The following is a 20,893-nucleotide window of genomic DNA, read 5'->3' on the forward strand; positions in this document are numbered from 1 at the left end:
TTCGCACAGTGGTTAACTTTGTCATCTCGCTGCGATGGTCGTAGCTGTGGTGGGTTTGAATCCCATATTGTGTCTTGTGGGGCACTGAAACTTTTTGTAGGCGTGTGGGCAAGTTTATCTTTTATCGGTGTGTTATTTTTCAACGTTCCAAAGTTTCTGTGGTAAAATCTGTTTCTCATACATACTTACAACAATATCGTTCTGAATTTATAAAATAACCACTTTGTGCCTTATATTTTACGTTTCAGATGGTTTCAGTATTTAGAATAATTGATTGGTATTGGTACCGTCGCGTTCACTTTTTCGGTCATAATTGTTTAGACGAATTGACAGTTATTAACTAGGTATCTATGAAAGGCGTCACATCACTACCAAGCAGTCTAATCACTAGTCTGTCAAATGCCCATCTGTCAGGGACTAGCGTCTGTCTGTCCTGTCATAATCTATTGTCATTCGTTTCGTGTTGATTTGATGAGCACAAATTAAAACGTTTATTAAAGTGTCCATACTTAAATCAGAAAAATAAACCTAATTATTGTACTGTAACCATATATTGCGATATCTTGCGAAAAGAAAATCTGAAATGATGGACAGGGAAGATGGAGAAATGAGTGACGACAATGCAATGGTTGTTGATGATGTAAAAGAACCAATTTCATTTATTGAAAACGACTGTGAAGTTGTGAGTAATATTGGACTCTTAACGGGTTAAGAATCCTTAATGCTAAATAATGGTTTAAAGTTGTAAATCGTAATAAAAGGTTTGGAAATCTTATTAAAATACACGACGTCTAAGAAGGTCAAGGGGATGGTTGCATTTATACTTATGCATGATGTTTAATCGCCTTTGAGTAGAATATTATAACTTCTGTGTGTTCATTTTGTTATTATTGGTGTCCTTCAATATAATTTATAGTCAAGTCATATATTAATCATCATTTCTCATTTTGTTTACAGATTTATAGAGCTGATAAAAAGGGCATAATTATTGAAAAATTGGAAAAGGTTGATGCCTTTAAAATAGAAGAAAGAGCCAAGAGATTTGGTCTTAATCTAACAGGGAATAAAATTATTACCCAAAGACAGATAGATGAACTGTACTCCAACTTTGGTATAGAAAGTGGGAATGAAAGACATTTTCGCTTTGATGCACTTAATTTGAGTGGAGTTGATGGACTCTCAACTAAGGAGATATTTCAATATTTAGAAGATTACAAACCATTGTCCTTAGAATGGATAGATGATATTTCATGTGAGTATGTACAATATGAAGTTACAGTGAATATAAGGATTATTATGTAAATGTAAAAAACATAAATAAATATTGTTGGACAACTCACACACGGTCATTTGATTCCAAACTAAGCAGAGCTTGTACTATGGTAACCAAATAACTGATAAACATACTTATATACTTCTAAATACATACTTATATAGATAAATTGACAACCAGGCTCAGAACAAATACTCGTGCTCATCACACAAAGATTTGTCCCGGGTAGGATTCGAACCCACCACACGCGGCGCAACAGTTGTTGCGGCGAGGTGACCGCTCAATCCACTACGCCAAACATGTCATTTGTTTTTCCAAAAATGCTTATAAGTTTTTGCATATTTGCCTACTCAATGTCTGATATGAATGTGAGGTATTAAACATTACAATGTTGTTATTTTCAGGTAATGTTGTCTGTCAAGATCATATTTCTGCTGCACTGGCATTGTTAGTTCATTCTAGAGAAATTAAAGATGAAAACTTGAAACAAATGCTTTCTGAAAAATCTGATCATAACTGGAGAGAAGGCATGCCACATCCAAAAAAGGATCTAATATTGATGAGGTTTGCAACAAATGGAGATAAAAAAGTTGTCAAAAACAAGCCCAGACAAAATATTGATGAATATTATGATCGAACTATGGACTCTAATAGTAAAAATCCATGGGGTGATTTATGTAAGTCATGGGGTGTTTATGATCATCAAGAAGTGTTTCATAAACCTCTCTACAAAAATGAAGATGATGAAGAAGATGATGTGGAAGAAGAACCTGTAAAAGTAATCAAAATTAAGAATAAAAATTTAGCTAGTAGACTTGGTAAGAGACATATGAGCAGAAATGATTTGAAACACAAGCATTCTGATGATAGCAGTTCAGATTCAGAATGGAAAGTAAAGTCAAAAGCTCCAAGAATGAGGATGCATGCAGATGATGAAGAATCAAAACAGAAGAAGAAACAAGCTTTACAATATTCCAAAGATGTCAATTCAGATGGATATTCACCATTGTCAATTGAAATTGAAAATTCTCGAAATAATTATTCACAAAGAAAGCAAACTTTGTTATCAGACAAGTTTAGGAAGCTTACAAAACACACACCTAAGAATAATGTACAATCTCGCCTTGGAGAAAAAGTTGTTCCGGTAGATAATAGCAACTCTAGTGATGATTCATCAGATGACTCTGATAGCTATGTTACTAGCCGAGTGCATAAAGTGAGCAGCACTATTAAAAATACAAATAGTGTATGGTCCAGACTGGATATCAAACAGAGCAGTGTAAGCAATTCGAGTGTTCAAAGCGACTTGCGTAATATACTGAAAACAAGAAAGCAGAAACCTAACGATCTAAGAGAAAGATTGGGCCAAACAAAGCAGAGTAATTTACGCATTGAAATAGACAATAATTACGCACATGATTTATAGTGACAATTATGACATCAATGTATTTATTACATTAGAATGAAATTGTTCTGTTCTAGGTTATTATTTTACTTAATAATAGGAAAATATTGCTTGTTAGTAGGATACATTATTTACAACATAAATATTATAGTAAAATTGTACAATGATATTGGAAATGAAAAAGATATGTGGGATTATTCCCTGATAAGATGACCACTGTGTGTCATTGGAAAGCTTTTATTACAATAATTTTTACAAGTGTGCTACTCAAATAGCTGCAATAAAAATGTTTACTTAATCAAATAGCTTTCTGATGATATAGGTAAGTTACTATGTCAGTTGAGTGGAATATAATATATATTTTATTATTTATATAAATCATTGCAAACAATCACATTTTTAAAGTACACCACAAATACAGAAATGAATTATCGGGAACTAAACAAATATATTATAATTGTAACATGTTGTCAAGTGTAAGGAAGGAAGTGTGAATGTGTTTTTGTTGTATAAGTGTGGTGGTGTTGTAGTGTTTCTTAGAGCAGTCTTGAGCAGAACAGTGTGTAACATCATAATGCAATAATGTTGTTGCAATTTCTTTGTAGTAATGTTATGTATTAATGTTAAAACTGTTAATTAAGTAGTAACTTACAACAGTGGACCCAGGATTTTGGTTCTGGGATTTAGGTGTTGTGTAAGAGTAGTTTAAGAGGGGGCTTTTGCAGCCCCGGCTCTAGATTTATGGTGGAAACCTTAGTAAGATGCAGTTTGTAAGTTGTAACACATATGAAATTGTGGAAAGTAGTTAATTTGCACCTATTGGTACTTATTTTTAACAGCCGACGATATTTTTATATAATGATGCCTTCATAATAAATTATGTTCCTGAAAAACAGATAAGAAAGTATGCAAGTGACAAGACAAGTTCAAAAAATTATGTAGTATGATGTCATATGATTGTTGTAAAATAATAAATATATAATGTAACATTTATAGGTACTTTTAGCCTGCAAGAAAATTGCCAGTCATGTATAAATAGTTAACCAGATAACGCTCAAATAATGAAATAAGCATGTACATACTACAAATGTATGTATATCCATTGATCTATTTTTATCGAACAGTCAAGAATACTTGCATTGGTAATAAAATAAAATTGGTGAAATCAAAGCTTTGTTAAAGAAGTAAAATGTTACAATGAAATGGAGGTTCGCATTTTATTTTTTTTAATAATGTGAAAGAGGAATAACCATGTTCAAATAAAAAATGTTATAAATAGATAGCCTTTTATTTTTGTGCTATTTTAATGTGCCCTTATACTAAAATCAGAATCAGTAGTACCTATTGTGTCGTCAAAGATTTTAAATATGTGAGGTTAGTAACATACTAAAATAGCGATTAGTAAAATCTGTAATATAGTAAGCCATCGGACTGAAATATATTTCGTCAATTACTATCTGCTATAGGCCTGTTAAATATAATTATAGAAATACTACAACAATTAATGTAACATTATTATACAGAGGGTGCAAAGGACTAGTTTATCATACTAAAAATCTACTTTGTTACCGAATCTTTTCGAGGATATTATAATAAATAAAAAATGATGGAATGTTTTGCAAAATTAACTCTTAAACTCAAACACCTTTGAACACTACATTTCAAGGAATATTAGTATTTATTTTAGGTTCATAACACGCACTAACCACCAACTAGATATAATGCTGCTGAATAAATGATTTCGTGCAAGCTTGATATTTCGCGTAGGTATATTAAAAAATATACCTTCTTATTTTAAAATTAAATGTAATTTGTAAATTGCTGTATGCATCCTAAGCTTGCGACCTTCTTATCTATATTCTACATACATATTTGATAATTCGGAAGACGAGTATTTTAATTGACTACATAATAATATTGCTACAGCCATTAACTTAACGAACAAAGATACATTTACATCATCACACTACAGTTAACAAAATTTTAGTGATATAGAATAAATTACAAAAAAATATTGATAGGTACAATTTTCAATTAATTAGTTTTGTTTGTTTGCAAATTGTGTTCATGTCGTGGTTTTAAAGTAGCATGAGAATAACCATATTTTTAGAAATCACATTATTATGGCGTGAGTATTAATTCGAAATAAGGAAAATTTAAATGCGAAACTAAATGAACTCCGAAATAGTATAAGTATATTAGACAACAGGAATAATTAATTACGGAAATATGATGCAGCAATTAAATAAAAATACACCGAGTTTGAGCTAAGTTTATCAAAGCTGGGTAAGTATAATTGTAAAAGATTTTCATAGGGGACGTGTTATGAAATTATTATTGTTACATCATCTTCGTAGATAGGCCGTTTTAGTCGTTGATTATATTATGAAGGATATTTGTAAAAACAAGCTCTTTATCGGTTTTATCCAGCCCATACAATATGTTGAATAATAATTCTTTGGAAAAGTCTGTAATGTAATGTTTATGTTTGTCGAGACACAAAATGTATTAACTATAATAATATTATACATTGTTTACAAATATGTTCATGCTACATCAAAGTTTAGCGAATGGTCTGGCAAAATCTTTTGTGACGGTCGCACAGTGCGCGTAGGAATTTTTTGGGCCTCTAACTATGCAAATACTTGATTTGTATTTCTGTCTATTTTAATATAAATAAATATAATAAAATAATGTTTTATTTCAATCATTGATTTTAAATAAATAGTTGAAAGATCTATAGACGCGACTTCAAAGCAACCGGCTTTTATAGAATGCAGACTATTGAAGAAGTAGTGTCACAAATGATCTTTCCACTCTATAATAAATGATATTCTCACTTTGTATAATTTATATTTAGACATCTGATAAAATAATAAAGCTACCAAATCAATGAGTTATTTATAATACTGTCAACTTTAGTTGTTATCACTAGGTGCTTGTTAATAGGTTAGTTAAGTACACGCAAATATATATAATAATATTATAAAACTTAATCGATATTGTATAAAATATAATAATATCTTTTGCATTTACACAAGGGTTATTTTATAAATATAACTATATTAAAATTAGTTTCAAAACTTAAACGTATTTTTGTTTGTGAACATCTGCTGCTCAACATCTGTTGCTGTCTACTAAATAGCCACAATTATTGGGTTGGTTTTTCATTTATCTCATAAGAACAGCTTAATCAATCAACCCAGGTTTTATTTTTCCTATATTTTCAGAGTTTAAAAACATTCATTTTAGGCACTTGTATAAATAGATATAATTTGAAATCCTATAAAAATATTTTGGTGCTAATAATAATATTATGTCAAATGTGCTGTGTCTAATAATTTAACTTTTTTATAAACGATGCAAAGTCAACAACAGCTGGCACAAAGAAACATACTCAACTATCTAAGTTTCTAATTCTGGCACGTAATTTTCACATTCCAGTGTAGAAATTGTAAATAATTTTGTATCTAATCAAGATTATTTTTAATAGAAATAAAAATTATAATCATTACAATGTTCACTCATTAAATAAATAATAATATATTAGTGGAATGTTTCAGTCTTCCTTGTAAGTACATACTTTCATGACGCCATCAAAGCGCACCATGTATGCAATTATAATAGATTCGTAAACAAGTTTCACTTTCGTACCAAATATGGTAAAAATTGGATTAAAAAAAATTATGTGTCAGAATTCAAAATTCATTATTTAGCTTTTTTGTCTTTCTCTGTTTTTGTCGTAGTTTTTTCTTCTTTGCGTTCACTTGAATCTTCCTTTTTCTTTGCAATTAATGTATGTTTGGCTTTCTTCAATTGTTTTTTAACTTTGTCTTTTACTTTGTTTTTTTTAGGCGTTGGTAGTACTTCTACTGATTTCATAGACGAACTATTAGATTCACTATTTCTTTGAGCTGAAACAACAAAAGTATAAATATAGACAAAACATTAGAACCGGTATTGCACCGTGCACGAGAAACTGGGTTCATTTGCAGAAAATCTAATCGTCATGATTCTGACGCAAACAAATTCCTACGCCAAAATACAGACACTATTGTAATTTATACTTTTAGGGAAAAGCTCTTAAACCAACAGTGGTAATGGTTTTCCCTAATATAATATTAATTGAAAAATACAGAAATAACAAAATATAATTTATTATTTTCTTACCTCTCTTACTAGCGATTGAAGCAGCAATGGCGAGGTCCTCTTGTCGCTCGCGACGTCGCTCTGCGTCTATTTGTTGCACGAGCTCATCACGCATGCGCACTATTTCTACGAGACGCAATACCAGTTGCTCTTCACGGGCCTAAAACATTAAACGATATTTTACGTCAATATATTAACAAAGAATGTGCAAATGTTCGATTCTCTACCACTATCGAGTGTCGACAACCGGCTAACTATAGAAAAATTCTGTATGAGAACTAGATCAGCGCCTCTAACGGGCGCCGTAGGAACTATTATGGCAGCACATTTTAAATATCAAATTTTCGATGCTTGACGGAACCGACAGAGTATCGCGCTACGAATAAAGTTTGAGTAAGATGCTAGTTTATAATGTTGTATTGTTTACCTTATCAGCATCAATTCGATTGACAGCGGGCCGGGATTGTATAATACGGATTTCATGTTCAATATCAGCTTGCTCTTGTTCTAGTCTTTGTTGTCGTCGACTGAAACAAAATAAACATAATTTACAACATATGTTAACATGATTTAATTAATTAAAACCTTTACTTGAATTTGAATATAACTATAAATAAATGTTATTGGACAACTGACGGTCATTTTGACTGCTAACTAAGCAGAGTTTTTACTATGGTAATTAAATAACAAACTCATTGACTATTTATATTACTCATAATAGTAGTCCCACTAAGGTATAGATTGACGCTATTTTATTATACAGACTCCAATTCACTAAGCACTTTTACTGCGTTCATGAATATACATCTGATGGTGCAACTAGCCAATCTAACCATCAAGCCATATATGGAAATACAACCTAGTTAACATACTATATAAGGGTTTGTAATACGCCTGTCTTGCTAGAAGCTTTTATTATTTACTTTACTAGCTGACCCGCGCAACTTCGCTTGCGTCATAAGACAGAATGGGTCATAATTTTCCCCGTTTCTGTAACATTTTTTACTGGTACTCTGCTCCTACTGGTCATAGCGTGATGATATATAGCCTTCTTCGGTAAATGGGCTATTTAACACTGAAAGATTTTTTTCAAATTGGTCCAGTAGTTCCTGTGATTAGCGCGTTCAAACAAACAAACATTCTCTTCAGCTTTATTATATTAGTATAGACATGTTAGATAGTCCTCTTAAATATATACCTATTCGTCATCGGGTTCAATGAATTCTGTTAGATTAGATCTGTCATTTTTACCTTCACTTATCTCTATATCATCAATATCTTTCTGATTTACAACTAGATACAATGACCTGTTTACCATTTTGAATACCATTGTAGTAACATCATTTATGTAAAATAGCTGGGTTGATAGTAGATATGTAGATGATTTATAAGGTAAATAGATCGATAGCCAACTACTTACAACACAAATCAATTGTAAGATCTTCGCACTACGGAAATTTATAGGCTTGTTTGTTATCGGTTAAGGTAATTACAATTTACAATAATGGCAAAAGTTACAAAACGTCATGATTTTCAACCACAATTATTATTATTTACCCTACACATATTATGTTGTATATGTAAAACAATTTTCCTGCAGATTTTCCGCTATAATAATATTACAAATTATGAAAATTAATTATTCACGGTAATAAATAAGTTAATATAAGTACTTACATGTACATCAACTCAGTTTGTTTTCTGAACAAGTCGTTCTTCTCGTTGACTAGTTCACACAGTTGAATGACTAAATCTTCCACTTCTTCTTGTGGCACGGTTTCCGCTTCATCGCCTGCAACATGTATAATTAATTCATGATATACTTTAACAACTACAGTAAAGAAAAATATAGATGGTAGATCGCGTTCCCATTGTGTCGTTACGGTTAATTTATTGTCGGACGTTTAACGTTTCTAGCTGTTCCGATTGTATCTGATACTCAAAACAAAAAACATATGAATTACAGATAATTGCCTTGTCCTATATTATATTAAAATCTTAATTTAAATATACAACTTTGGTGGTTTATACTGTAAGTTTAACTTTACGACAAAGTAGGAACGCGGTCTTAAAGTTTTCATTGAAAACGGTTAAATAATAGAACAAGATAAGAGAGTGCTTAGTAAAAATATATAAATGTGCGTGACCATGTTTACCCTCACACTTGTCGCGTATCATTCGTTCGATGAGCACTCCCTGCCGCTCGAGGCCGAGCTGCTGCGTCTCCAGCAGGTCTAGTTGTACTTGCAACTCTTCAGGAGACATTTGCATCTTCACTTCCCGACGCTCCGGGAGTGGTAATCCTGGCGCTGGACCTTTCGTTCGGCGACACACTAAAAGTACATTTTTTATGATGATTAACGTGTACGGCGTAAAATAATATCTGCCAAAAGATGTTATTTCTACACGCGGTCTTCGTGAAATTCTGCTAAAATCACAGTCCTTATAAGCGCTCTAGACCAAACTCATCGCGCTACTTCTACAATACACGCAACCTATCCGAATTTCCACGAATGATTATAATATCGTTATGTTCGCATCGCTTTCTCTGTACTTTACGAAATAGTTCGAGAACGAAGGCGGGTAAGAATATATCTATTGAAATGTGGGTAAAACCTTCGCACGATCATGTTTCGTTTAAATTATATCCCTAAGTTACTATTATGAAGCTTATACTAGAGCTCACCATCTGATATAATACTTCTTGTGCCTGAAGTGTTGATTCCCTTCTCTAAGGAACCTCCTCCAACCGATGCTGTAGAAAGACTATCAGGAGGAGTAGGCGCTGGTCGTCGTTTCTTAAGAATAGGGGTAGCCTTTCCAACTGATTTCTAGAAAAGAACGAAGAAACGTAGTTATTTATACACGTAGTTAGTTAAGTATAAGAAATTCTTAACATTATTAGTGAATACTGAGGCAAATTTGATGTGAAATAAGGCAAAGACTAGTTAGAAACTGAATAAAAAAAATATAATATTGACATTACGGGAGGAGACCCTTGCCCAGCAGTGGGACATTAATGGGTTAAATTTATTTATTTTTTATTTTATAATATTGGCGGAAATTTAAGACTGCATTCGCATAAAACATTGGATAGCTTACTTGATCAGAGTTGAGTGTTGAGTTGTATGAACTAAACGAGGATATGCTTGCGACGTCGTCCATAGAAGTGGACGGCTGGTTGAGTTTCGGTGCCTCTGATATTGATATGACTGGCGGTGGCGGCGGCGCTTTCGCCTTTTTCCGCTTAGACATGCTTCCTGGGAGATTCGGTGTACTTGTTGCCATTGAAGATCTATACATCGAGCTGTAAAATATACCATGTGATTATTCCTAAGTTAAGTATAGAAGTACAGATGTAAGTATGCATCGTTTATCTAGTCATTATAATTATTGTGATTTACCATTTTACCATTATGAAGAAATAATGTTCCCCGATTCTTTTGTCTGATTAATATTTACGGAAGTATTACATGTACAAAATACCAATATTTCCTTGGGGAATTTGCAGAGCATAAGTAACATTTTGTTATGTTGAGGAGTCATGTTTATTTACCTCTTACTGTGTGTTTCCTCATCATCCGACGATGGCTCTTCCCCGTCGGACCAGAATGGATTCACGGCTATTAGTCTTTTCCTATACAACACAAATTGAATTTTGTAAATACCATAGCTGGTAATGATGTTGGAGTACATAAGTTAATCAATACGCTTTCTCATTCAGCAGATTGTAAAGAAAGCAATTTTACTCCTAACGTGATATAGTAAGTCAAGATAAGAAAAATTAATATCATTTTGATTGATAATATAGGATAGCCTGTGAACACGTTCTGACATTTCGTTAGTTATTCTAATTTGCATTATGTTGTTTTCGGAGCAGCTACAAATTTTATTTCGAAATATTCTTAAATAAGAACATTTATTAAAGTTTTTTTAAACAGGTAGGTACCTATTTTTCGTAATACGCAGTTGAAAATTAACTTTAATAAAATGAATAATGAAAGAGACTGTTGTATTTATTGTTCTTTTGTTATATTGTTCAGCAGAACGTGATGTAATGCCGTCATTCTGTGTGATCTGAAGGTTGGCCAGTTCACGTCACAGAATGTTTAACGTGATCTAATTTATTGATACTACACAAGTTCAAACACATTGAACTGTAGATAGCCTTACTTCAATATGTTTGCGTTCACACGACACGATCGATTCGCTTAATGTTTTGCTGCAAGTAAATTGATTTTGTTTTGCAAGAATACGAATGTTTCTTACAAGACCCATGAATATTTCTTTCGTTTATGAATAAAGTGTGCGATTTGTGCACTTCTATCATCAATTTTATTTGAGACTTCAGACCAGGAATTAGCATAATTTAAATAGATTTGCAAGATATATTACTTACACAGGTGTGGCATCTGTTGAAGGCGGCTGCGGCGGCTTCTGTATCGGCGGTACATCATCGTCTTCCTCGTCACTGCTTCCAAACGGATTTGTGCTCACCTTTTTAGCTGATGATTGCGGTTTAACATCCTTAAAACATAAAATAAGATTATAGTATAATTTTAAAATGATGTCTAGTGTAAAGCAATTTATTATGCTAGCGATACGTACCTCCTCTTCGTCATCTGAAAACGGATTCAAATGATCTGGATATTCAACCAAATCTGCTTTAGTTTCCTCTTCTTTCTTCTTAGCAGATGCTAGAGCCTTTTCTATGGCATTCTGTTTTTTCCTTCTAGGAGGAACGCATATACTTATTTCTTGATTATTTGGCAACTCTACTGACGGCTCTAAGGACGGAGGATGCTCCACAGTCGACGACGTGTTGTTCGCTATTCTACTGTCGTCTGTTACATTACTAGTCTCTGTATGTACACTGTTACTCATATCAATTTGTTCTTCTGCTTTAATATCATTATTATCAATATTATTTACACAGTCTTTGTCTTTTGTTTCTGTTACTTCTACATTTTCTAAACACTTATCATTGTTGGTTTCTTCACATAATTGTGTTTGTAAGAAATTAAACTTTTCAATATTACTTTTGTATACTTTGTCTGGAATGTTCTTACTAAATACTTCTTCGTTTTCCATTTTCGTATCCACACTTATAAGTACTTGTTTCGAGTCTGTTTCACTTTGAGATCTATTATTGCTATGAAGTTCTTCATGTTTATTGTGAGAGTAGTCTTTTAATGAGGGGTTTGAGTTTCTATGGTCGTTATTTGTGTCTTTTTCTATATTTTTCTCAAACATGTTTATTTTGTCTATAAATAGGAAATTAGTAAATTTTGCCATAATTAGTATACAATAATTAGGTGATGCAACACAGAAACATACAAACAAGAAGCTTTCTGCTGATTCTCTTATTAAACAAAATGTAATTATATTTCAAACATTACAAACAACTAGTAACACACAAGACATGTCTAACGGTGCAATAAGATAACACATTCAGTTTCAGAGAGGAGTAATCAGAGAATTATGAAATGAGAACATGATGCAGAGTACAGAATCAGAAACAGGATGTTTTGATTGCCATAAATTTAATGCCATTTTTAGCACTTCATTGATAATAATAAGCACTACCTGCATTGGAAAATACAGTTGCAAATTTGATAAGATATAATTTTATTTCATGGCTTATATTCTGTTATTTATGAGACTGATTTGGCTAATAACATTATAAATAAAATAAAGCACTCACCTAAAATAGATTGTGGTCTTGACTTGTGTTTAGGGCTAACTGGCTCCTCATTCGAGACTGTTTTTGTTTCAAGCAAGTTATCGGTAAATGCCAGCATGCCCATTTGATCACGATCATTATTGTTAAGATACTTAGACAACGTCTTTTCATTTTTACAACTATCACAGGTAAATTCAGATCCTTCGACTATCTCAAAATTCTTAGGATTTAAATGTCCAGAGCATTTAGAACAACGGAAACATCTCCTGTGATACAGTTTATGTGAAACAAGTAGGCGCTGGGCAAGGTACACAGGAAGGCCACATGCTGCACATTTGTCTAGACCAGTTTTGCCAAACCTTATTGGTGCCTACAAAGTAGTATTAAAGATAGGTTTAAAGTGTCAGACAGAAAGTATTGAGAATAGAAATAAAAGTAGTTTCACTGCAAATGCAAACATTACACAGAGAGAACATAATTTATAAAGCAAACAAAACTTGTAGGTACTAACAGATGACTCCGTCGTTGATGTTTGAGGTGATAGCTTGGATTCACTCTCACTCACTTTTGTATTAACTGGAAATAAAATTATACATTACAGTACTTTGTAAGTCTTTAACCCAAAAGTAAATATGCACACTACCATCAACAACATACCTACTACAATTCTAAAGGAAGGAAGGAAATGAAAATTCTACGTTGAGCTAGTCCTAAATCAAACCTTATACAAATGAATGAATTCAGTTTATTTTTTTCTCATAAAGTAATTTTAATGATTACTACAGATGTTATTAAAAATGACTATATCCCAGGGAGGCAACTATACCTATAAACAAGCAGTTATTTGATATTTATAATTGTGATACCTTGCTTAGTACTGAAATTATTTTTCAATCTTGTTGAACTTAAGTTTTGAATAAATCTAAAATAAGTAATACCTTCTTCGCTACATACTTTGTTATAAAATAACATAGGTCTTAAGTTAAACCTTCTTCTTCCTAGGAAGTACCCAAAAACAATATTTAGTAAACATAAAAATGTTAGAAAATAAATATATTTTGATGATGCCCTATGTATAAAATATTCTCTTCTATTAATACATAGATTGTTCAATTAAGGCAAAAGTATAAATTGAACAAACATAAATCTAAAATCACCTGTATGGCCCAAGCGTTGATAAAACTGGGACAAGTATGTTAATATAGACAATCTGTCAGGCACATCATTCTCCACCATATCCTCAGGGTCCAACAGTGAAGGTATTCCGAGGTGCTTCTCAGCCACACTGTATGCTAATAGATTGTTCTCATAGATATTCTCAGGTTTCAATTCAGACATATCACTGTAAATACATCACAAAACATTTTCATGTAAAAGTGACAATTTTACCCTAATACAGACAAGTTCTTATAAAGACATATATTTATTTAAACACTGTATAAACTTACATCAGATCCGGCCTGAAGTGATGGACTAGAGCACAGAATGCTATACCATCTCTCCATGATGTTGTCATATTATCTATATGCACTTCAGGACAGTCCCTCACTAAGCGCTTGCACCATAATTCTAGAGCTTTAGTACCTTTACGTTCAGACATTTTATAAACTTTTTAAGTGCAAGAACTTTCAATTCCAAACGTTCATTATTTATGACTCATTTTAGAGAATATTATCACTTAAAATAAAAATTCGCCATTATAAAACTTTTTTCTGCACAGAGCGCAGTTTAAATTTTGTCAGCTACTAAATTATCATTAAACTGTAGTCAACCAATAAGAATTTCTATTAGAATAATATTCATTACGAGTTAGTGGTTAGTTGGCAATTTGGCATTTAATAAGGATGGGCTCGGAGCTCTTATTCTCAAATCGAGTAAATATTGTATAACTAAAGCGATATTGATTTTGGTAAGAAAGGCATTCTTTATAAATATCATTTTCAGAATGAATTAATTTTATGTGAGGATATATTAATCATGGTAAGTATATAAAAATTACAACTTTACCAATTATTATAATATTGTTATAATAATAATATGCTTAGGTCAAATATTTTGAATTAGTTATAATATAATATAAGCTGTAAGCTATTAGCCTTTTACTCATGAATACATTTTTGATGATATTCAATCAAAGCTAACGAAGAGTGTTGGAAGTACTATCGTAAAAAGTATTTTATAAAATGTACTCGATTAAATTATATTGGTATAGTTAATCGATTAATTGATTAAGTGTTACATCATTATGCCTGAAATGTCAGAATGGCAAACAAGAAATATTTTATCTGTAGCACGGAAATGTCATTTTATTTTTTAAACTAGATACCGGTTTGTTTGAATACGAGTCTTTTTAGCGATGATATATACATATACTTTATGAAATTACGGTTATTGGTGGAGGCAGAGGTATATGATTTGCGCTGATATTTAAAAAAATACAATGTTAGTCTCATGTAATAGAGAGCCTGTTGCTACATACAGGGCACATTAAAAACTCCGGGCAATAAGTAATAGAATTCAGCATGTTTACCTACCGCACGTTTGGCGCAGTGGTTAACGTGGTCGCAATGCCGCGTGTGAATCGTATCCCACTCAGGACAAATAAAATATATGTGTGAAGAGCATTAATATCTTTTATTATATATTATGTATTTAGAAGTATTTGTAGTTTGTTCATTAGTTGTCTTAAATTGTTACTATAGTACAAGCTCTTATTAGTTTGAAATCAGATGATCTTGTGCAAGCTATTTAATTATAGGTGCAAAGGTACCTATCTATTTTACATTGATTGCCCCGTGGGCGCAGTCGGTAGTGTAATCGACTACAGATCATGAGGGCTCAGGTTCGATTTCCGGCAAAGTATCTACTGTTGATCTTTTTTAATTTATATTAGAATATTTTGTCAATCGTAGCCCGGAGTCTGGTAACTGGCTATAGGTCGCCCCCTAGTACCTGGGAATAACATTGTTAATGGCGAAACATGTGTGTGAGTCGTATAATATTTCCTAAACATTCGCATATAGCAGGCGTGATATAATGTATGTACGTTTATGTAGGGACTACTCGCTTTTCCCTCTTAAAAAATAATCCAGGTAAATAGATGGGGCACAACGGAAGCAATCACATTTTTTTAGACTAATTATGTGTTAGTAATCGCTTCATTAGGTTTTAATAGATAATACCTATCTTATATGATAATATGTTTTTAGTTATTAATATAATTATAGGTCTGACGAAAGTAGCTAGGAAGGTAAGTGCTTATCTACGCAAAAACGCGCAAGTAGTTCTATGACTTTTGTAAAATTGTCCTTTATTTTTCGAATCGTTTGGCGCAGTGGTTTAAGCGGTCACCTCGCCGCAACAACCGTGGCGCCGCGTGTGATGGGTTCGAATTCCACCCAGGACAAATCTTTGTGTGATGAGCACGAGTATTTGTTCTGAGCCTGGATGTTAATGTATCTATATAAGTATGTATTTAGAAGTATATAAGTATGTTTATCAGTTATTTGGTTACCATAGTACAAGCTCTGCTTAGTTTGGAATCAAATGACCGTGTGTGAGTTGTCCATTAATATAATATTTAATTTTTCACAGCGGCTCGCTGCTTGATTCAGACACACTAAGTTAATAAGGTGTAGGTACTATCAGTTATCACCATTATTTCGCCTACACATATCACACAAAACACATGATTACATTTTGGCAGTTCCAACCCCCTACTTGCCCAGCTAATGCATTGTCTGCTATTTTAATATATGTATATTTTTTTACAGGAACCGGGGTAGTATTATCTAGCCGACAATTTAGCTCCGTTCTACGTCTTCTGGTGTATCTAATCAAAACTTATTTATTTATCACAGATGCCTGTTTTGTTAGTTTCTTCACTTGCCAAACGTGTTGTACGCCGGCGGAACCCATCAGTAAATCAATAAGTAGGTATTAAGAAACTATAGGTTTATTAGGTATCTATCAAACATGTGTATTGGTAGTAATAGATAAATATTTATACATGAATAAAAGATGTAAATAATAAAGTATGATCAAGGGTAATCATTTAATTGGGTTATTCATGATTGGGTAAGTTTAAGTTGGTTAGTAGTTAAGTAGGTACATCATGTAATATGCGTATAACAATGTTACAAGATTTTAATAATCATATAGATAGTTAAGTTTAGAATAGTATTGGGCGGCAATTTCCAAGAGCATCGGGCCTGTATCCATCGATGCACTGATTTGGTACATTGATAACGTTTCTATTCCCTGAACCATTGGTATTAAACAGCTCCTCCGTGGTTCCGATTTGCCTTTTTACCCTGTTCGCAATACTCCGTAACTCTTCAAAGAATTTATCGACGGTGTTGTGAGATCTGTAAAGATATCATTGTATTAATGTTATAATTTTGTAACAACATCTGTCTCTGAATGCAGCATGAATACAGGTAGGTGTTGAAGGTCTTGCGTGCTTGCAGTGGAAACAACATGATAAGTAGACATCATTTACCTTACGTAGTAAATACTTAGGAGGTATGTGGTAACTAAGTCCCTACTTATTTCTTATCGTACCCAGATATTTAGAAAAATGTCACCTTTAACAATGAAGGAAAACAGATCGTACGAAATCCTTGCAAACATAAGAGTTCTTTGGAACAGTTCTTGAAAAAATTCTAAATTCCTAACTGGGTCTTGGCTAGCGCGTTGTGGACTCATGAACAATCCTCTTCTTTTTTCCAAGTCACAGCCAGACATATTTTAGTATAGCTTTGGGAGATTAATTGGCGTGTTAAGTACTTTTTATTAGAGCAATGCGACGGTTGATAAACAAGATTGAAGTTACTCATGTTAAAACTTATACATACTGACCTCCATATATCGCGACATTGTCCATTGACTAATTGTTGACCAGGTGGGCAATTAGGAGGAACGGTGATCATATTTTTTGAGTCGAAGATCCTCCAAATATCACGACACTGCCCATTTACGAATTGTTGACCAGGCTTGCAATTGGGCGGTACAGTAACAGTATTCTTAGGCCACTCAAGAGGATTTTGATAAGAATCTCTGAAACAATATCAATAATAAGCATTTGTTAATTTATAAGTTGGGTACTGTTGTTGTTTAATTCAAGTTGGTCTGCCAATCTGCTTTGTGCCGCAAAGTCAACAGGGAAATAGGTACGGAAAGCATATACTTCACCATTTTTAAAGCCTCTGTGGTGCTAACATTCTATATTTTACCAAATCAATAGCGGGGAAATCCCGAAATGAAAGATTACCGCAGAACATTTTGGACTTTTACCAACTGTTTGGTAATTCGTAAAATTTAAGGCACTTCGGGCTTATCAGCTATCCACCTATTGTAGTTACATGTACCTATGTATAAGGACTTACTGCAACGAAATTACTTGAGTACTCCGAAGTGAATTGGTACTTTAATTTTGCTTCAGTATTGAAGTAAGTGTTCCCCGAAAGTCTTCATTGAACAAATCGATAGATAAGATAAGATATAGACAAGACACTTACAACAGACATTACACGACCTATTCTGTACTTTACGGAAGGTGACTCATTGGTTTTTAACAAGGCTTCGATACTATATTGCTACAACAGCTACCGCTACTGCCAAGTAGGTACTAATCATTTGCGGCTTACTGTAAGTGTTACAAATGCCTTGGGAACTCTCTATCACACCTAATGATTGATGAAACAAGGCAAGATAATGGTCCTATTGTAACGAACTTGCCAGATAAACTTGTAATGTTGATAAAACATATAGGTATTGAAAATATTTCGCATTAAAGCAAGATGAGGAGTTTCTTTGTCCCATTAAATGCTTCAGTTTGCCTATTATTATTATTTATTCAGATTCTATACACTCTTACATTATAATTACTGAAAAACCGATGATAGATGTTTTTTGAATGACACGATCGATTACTTAGGCGTGGAATTCACAAGACAAGACGGTCATGCTCACGGTCAAGTCTGCCCCTGGTCTGTACACATGATCGCAACTATAAGTTTGTGCTGATGTTTGCTAGTGTAGGACTGAGCGTCGCAGAGACGCAGACAGTCTGGTTGACACCTTAGCCATGTCTGCAGACATGTTCGTGGGCATGTCTGTCTATTGAATTCATCGCTTTAATTGGAAAATGTTGTGTTGCGATAATTAGAATACAAATTCCGTTTCCATCTCTTTGTTATAAAGTGCTTTGTTGACATTTAATGTTTGCTAAAGGTTTATTTTATCTTTACGACGTAGGTATTATTTTGGCTTCACAATTCGAAATCAAAGTGTTGTTGTTATCATGTTACCTTTATCTAATCTACATCACATTAACATGGTATTGCATTTTTTAAATAGAGAAAAACATCACTTACCCTTCTCCATTTTGCGCTCTGAACCAGATATCGCGGCACTGGCCGTTAACGTATTCTTGTCCTACTGGGCAATTCGTTGGCACTGTCACGATGTTGGCAGGAGCAGCTGTAACAGCTCTCCATATATCTCTACATTGTCCGTTTACCCACTCTTGACCCGGTGGACAGTTTGTTGGAACTGTTACTATGTTGGAAGGTACAGCAGTAACTGATTTCCATATTTCTCTGCACTGTCCATTTACTAATTGTTGACCCTCTGGGCAATTTGGTGGAACTGTTATCATATTTTGCGCGTCGATTTCTGCATTAGGGCGAGCAGTACAAATACTGGCGACAAAGTATAACACCGTTACAAATATAATCATTTTTTTTCGGTCGATTACACAAGTTGTTAGCTATTAGTGCGCCCTCGTATTGGAGAACAATCGGACAAGAAACTTAATTGATTTGTGATAATATTTATCACATCACATGTAGTTTATAGAAAAGATATCTGTGTGACGTAGTCGATAAGGTATCTAAATATTATTAAACCATTCATACTATCTGAAAAGATCTAAGTAATTATTCCAAAATACTTACACTGTTGTGTAGAGTAACCATTTTCATCAATTTCGAAGACGCATTTAAAATTAACCACAGTAGGTAGGTATAGCGGATTTTCGATAAGGGTATTTGCTGAGATCGAGTTGAAGTAAAAGTTAGTAAAGGAAGTTTACCTTCTGAGAATTTACATATGTTATAAAGATCATTATTAATATTGCCTGCCTGCCTAATAGGGAACCAGATGTAAATTTGAGGTTGTAATCGATTATTCTATGCCATCTGATTTACCTATTATCGCATTAAATAATTTGAAGTTTGATACCCAAAATATAACTACCTAGGTATTACATTAATATAGGTGCTTAGGTACTCAGGTAAGTACATAAATGTAAGATCAAATCATTACAGTAGTTTGTTATTCAGCTTGACATGTTATGAACTTTCAGAATAAATATTCTAGATTTATTCAATAAAAAATATCAATTTAGCAATTGACAAATACTTATATCTACTGCGAGTTCCTTTAGTACTATAATTGCAGTATGAAAATAAAATGTAGTAAGTGTTTGTGTCGTAACAAAGGAAAATGAACTGTTTGTGTAGTACAGAGAGTCGAATAGGATTATGGTGATATGCGACGCGGTGGACTTTACTCTGTCCCAGAGGTCTGGTGTGGATCTGGCATTTCCGGCAATTAGCCAATAGATGCCGTGTACGACTGGCCGTCGCACCTATTACGAGCGTGTATTTGTGTGATACAAATACATACATGCTGCATAACTCTTTGTTTCTAGAAACTAGTCGACTCTCTGGAACCTCTTACACAATAGGAATTGTTTGGGTGTAGTTATACTTAGTATTTTTGTTCATACTTTATTTCACAATGTCAATATTTATGTACGGTTTACACCATTTATCTTTGTATGTAAAAATACATCAAAAAGCCCGCAAAGTTAAAAAGTGTAGTTTTAACTAAATCTCCATTGACTTCTGGCTGAAATAAAAGTACAGCTACTCATAACTCATCTGATTTTCCTTTATTTAATAATATTATTTACTATGATAAAACTTCCTTCTTGTGCCATTAAATAGTTACCTACTTATAATTGTATTTAAAAAAATAACTATGTCCTATAAGAATTTTGAATTGAATTCACAGTTTCACTTGGTTTTACTGGTGAAGTACCTACCTACCTGCTTATAAATAAAAAAGAACCAGAATAAAAAATACTTACGCATAACCAGTTATGTATGACAGTACGCTTCTTACCTAAATAACAATAAGTAAGAGGACAAAGTAGGTACCCCCACTTTGCATGTCAAAGGAATAAAAAGGGATAGGTATGTCCTGTACACTAAAAGCGTGGCTAGCATTAACGACGCTATTATATTTATCATTTATCTAACATAATAAAACGCAATATCACCACTTGCTTGTTCAGTAAGGAGGATAACAATTT

General features: G+C 33.1%; 3 protein-coding genes across 4 annotated transcripts; 1 reads left to right on the plus strand and 2 right to left on the minus strand.

Annotated features, from left to right (window-relative positions):
* The first annotated feature begins 360 nt into the window (after positions 1-360).
* Positions 361-3,060, plus strand: LOC142972426 (uncharacterized). Its single transcript, XM_076113534.1, has 3 exons — positions 361-682; positions 958-1,252; positions 1,678-3,060. Exons 1-3 carry the CDS (start codon positions 584-586, stop codon positions 2,697-2,699), a joined length of 1,416 nt encoding a protein of 471 aa, XP_075969649.1. The 5' UTR covers positions 361-583; the 3' UTR covers positions 2,700-3,060.
* Positions 3,061-3,950: 890 nt separating this feature from the next.
* MICAL-like (protein) lies at positions 3,951-14,331 on the minus strand. Of its 2 annotated transcripts, none has more exons than XM_076113533.1 (14): positions 13,959-14,331; positions 13,668-13,852; positions 13,022-13,086; positions 12,532-12,880; positions 11,436-12,091; positions 11,227-11,354; positions 10,384-10,464; positions 9,930-10,134; positions 9,514-9,658; positions 8,990-9,160; positions 8,505-8,619; positions 7,255-7,354; positions 6,849-6,987; positions 3,951-6,592 (listed from the first exon to the last, which is right to left on the minus strand). In XM_076113533.1, the coding sequence occupies exons 1-14, from the start codon at positions 14,108-14,110 to the stop codon at positions 6,387-6,389; spliced, it is 2,697 nt and encodes an 898-aa protein (XP_075969648.1). In that variant the 5' UTR covers positions 14,111-14,331; the 3' UTR covers positions 3,951-6,386. The 2 variants fall into 2 exon arrangements, with proteins under 2 accessions (XP_075969648.1, XP_075969647.1); XM_076113532.1 differs by having other exon boundaries at positions 8,984-9,160.
* A 2,219-nt stretch (positions 14,332-16,550) lies between these two features.
* Positions 16,551-19,341, minus strand: LOC142972428 (uncharacterized). The gene is made up of 3 exons (XM_076113537.1): positions 18,888-19,341; positions 17,371-17,568; positions 16,551-16,877 (listed from the first exon to the last, which is right to left on the minus strand). The coding sequence occupies exons 1-3, from the start codon at positions 19,250-19,252 to the stop codon at positions 16,682-16,684; spliced, it is 759 nt and encodes a 252-aa protein (XP_075969652.1). The 5' UTR covers positions 19,253-19,341; the 3' UTR covers positions 16,551-16,681.
* Between the last annotated feature and the right edge of the window lie 1,552 nt (positions 19,342-20,893).

The sequence above is a fragment of the Anticarsia gemmatalis genome, chromosome 4, assembly GCF_050436995.1.
Source record: "Anticarsia gemmatalis isolate Benzon Research Colony breed Stoneville strain chromosome 4, ilAntGemm2 primary, whole genome shotgun sequence".
Classification (NCBI taxonomy): Eukaryota; Metazoa; Arthropoda; class Insecta; order Lepidoptera; family Erebidae; genus Anticarsia; species Anticarsia gemmatalis.

Excerpts from the sequence above, each read along its gene's own strand:
- LOC142972426 (XM_076113534.1), top strand. The coding sequence starts at position 584 with ATGATGGACAGGGAAGATGGAGAAATGAGTGACGACAATGCAATGGTT. Across the intron at positions 683-957 it reads TTGAAAACGACTGTGAAGTT|ATTTATAGAGCTGATAAAAA; the intron begins GTGAGTAATATT and ends TTTTGTTTACAG. Across the intron at positions 1,253-1,677 it reads ATGGATAGATGATATTTCAT|GTAATGTTGTCTGTCAAGAT; the intron begins GTGAGTATGTAC and ends TGTTATTTTCAG.
- MICAL-like (XM_076113532.1), bottom strand. The coding sequence starts at position 14,110 with ATGTCTGAACGTAAAGGTACTAAAGCTCTAGAATTATGGTGCAAGCGC. Across the intron at positions 11,355-11,435 it reads TTTCAGATGACGAAGAGGAG|GATGTTAAACCGCAATCATC; the intron begins GTACGTATCGCT and ends TTATGTTTTAAG. Across the intron at positions 7,355-8,504 it reads CAAACTGAGTTGATGTACAT|TCGACGACAACAAAGACTAG; the intron begins GTAAGTACTTAT and ends ATTTTGTTTCAG.
- LOC142972428 (XM_076113537.1), bottom strand. The coding sequence starts at position 19,252 with ATGATTATATTTGTAACGGTGTTATACTTTGTCGCCAGTATTTGTACT. Across the intron at positions 17,569-18,887 it reads AGAGCGCAAAATGGAGAAGG|AGATTCTTATCAAAATCCTC; the intron begins GTAAGTGATGTT and ends ATATTGTTTCAG. Across the intron at positions 16,878-17,370 it reads CAATGTCGCGATATATGGAG|ATCTCACAACACCGTCGATA; the intron begins GTCAGTATGTAT and ends ATATCTTTACAG.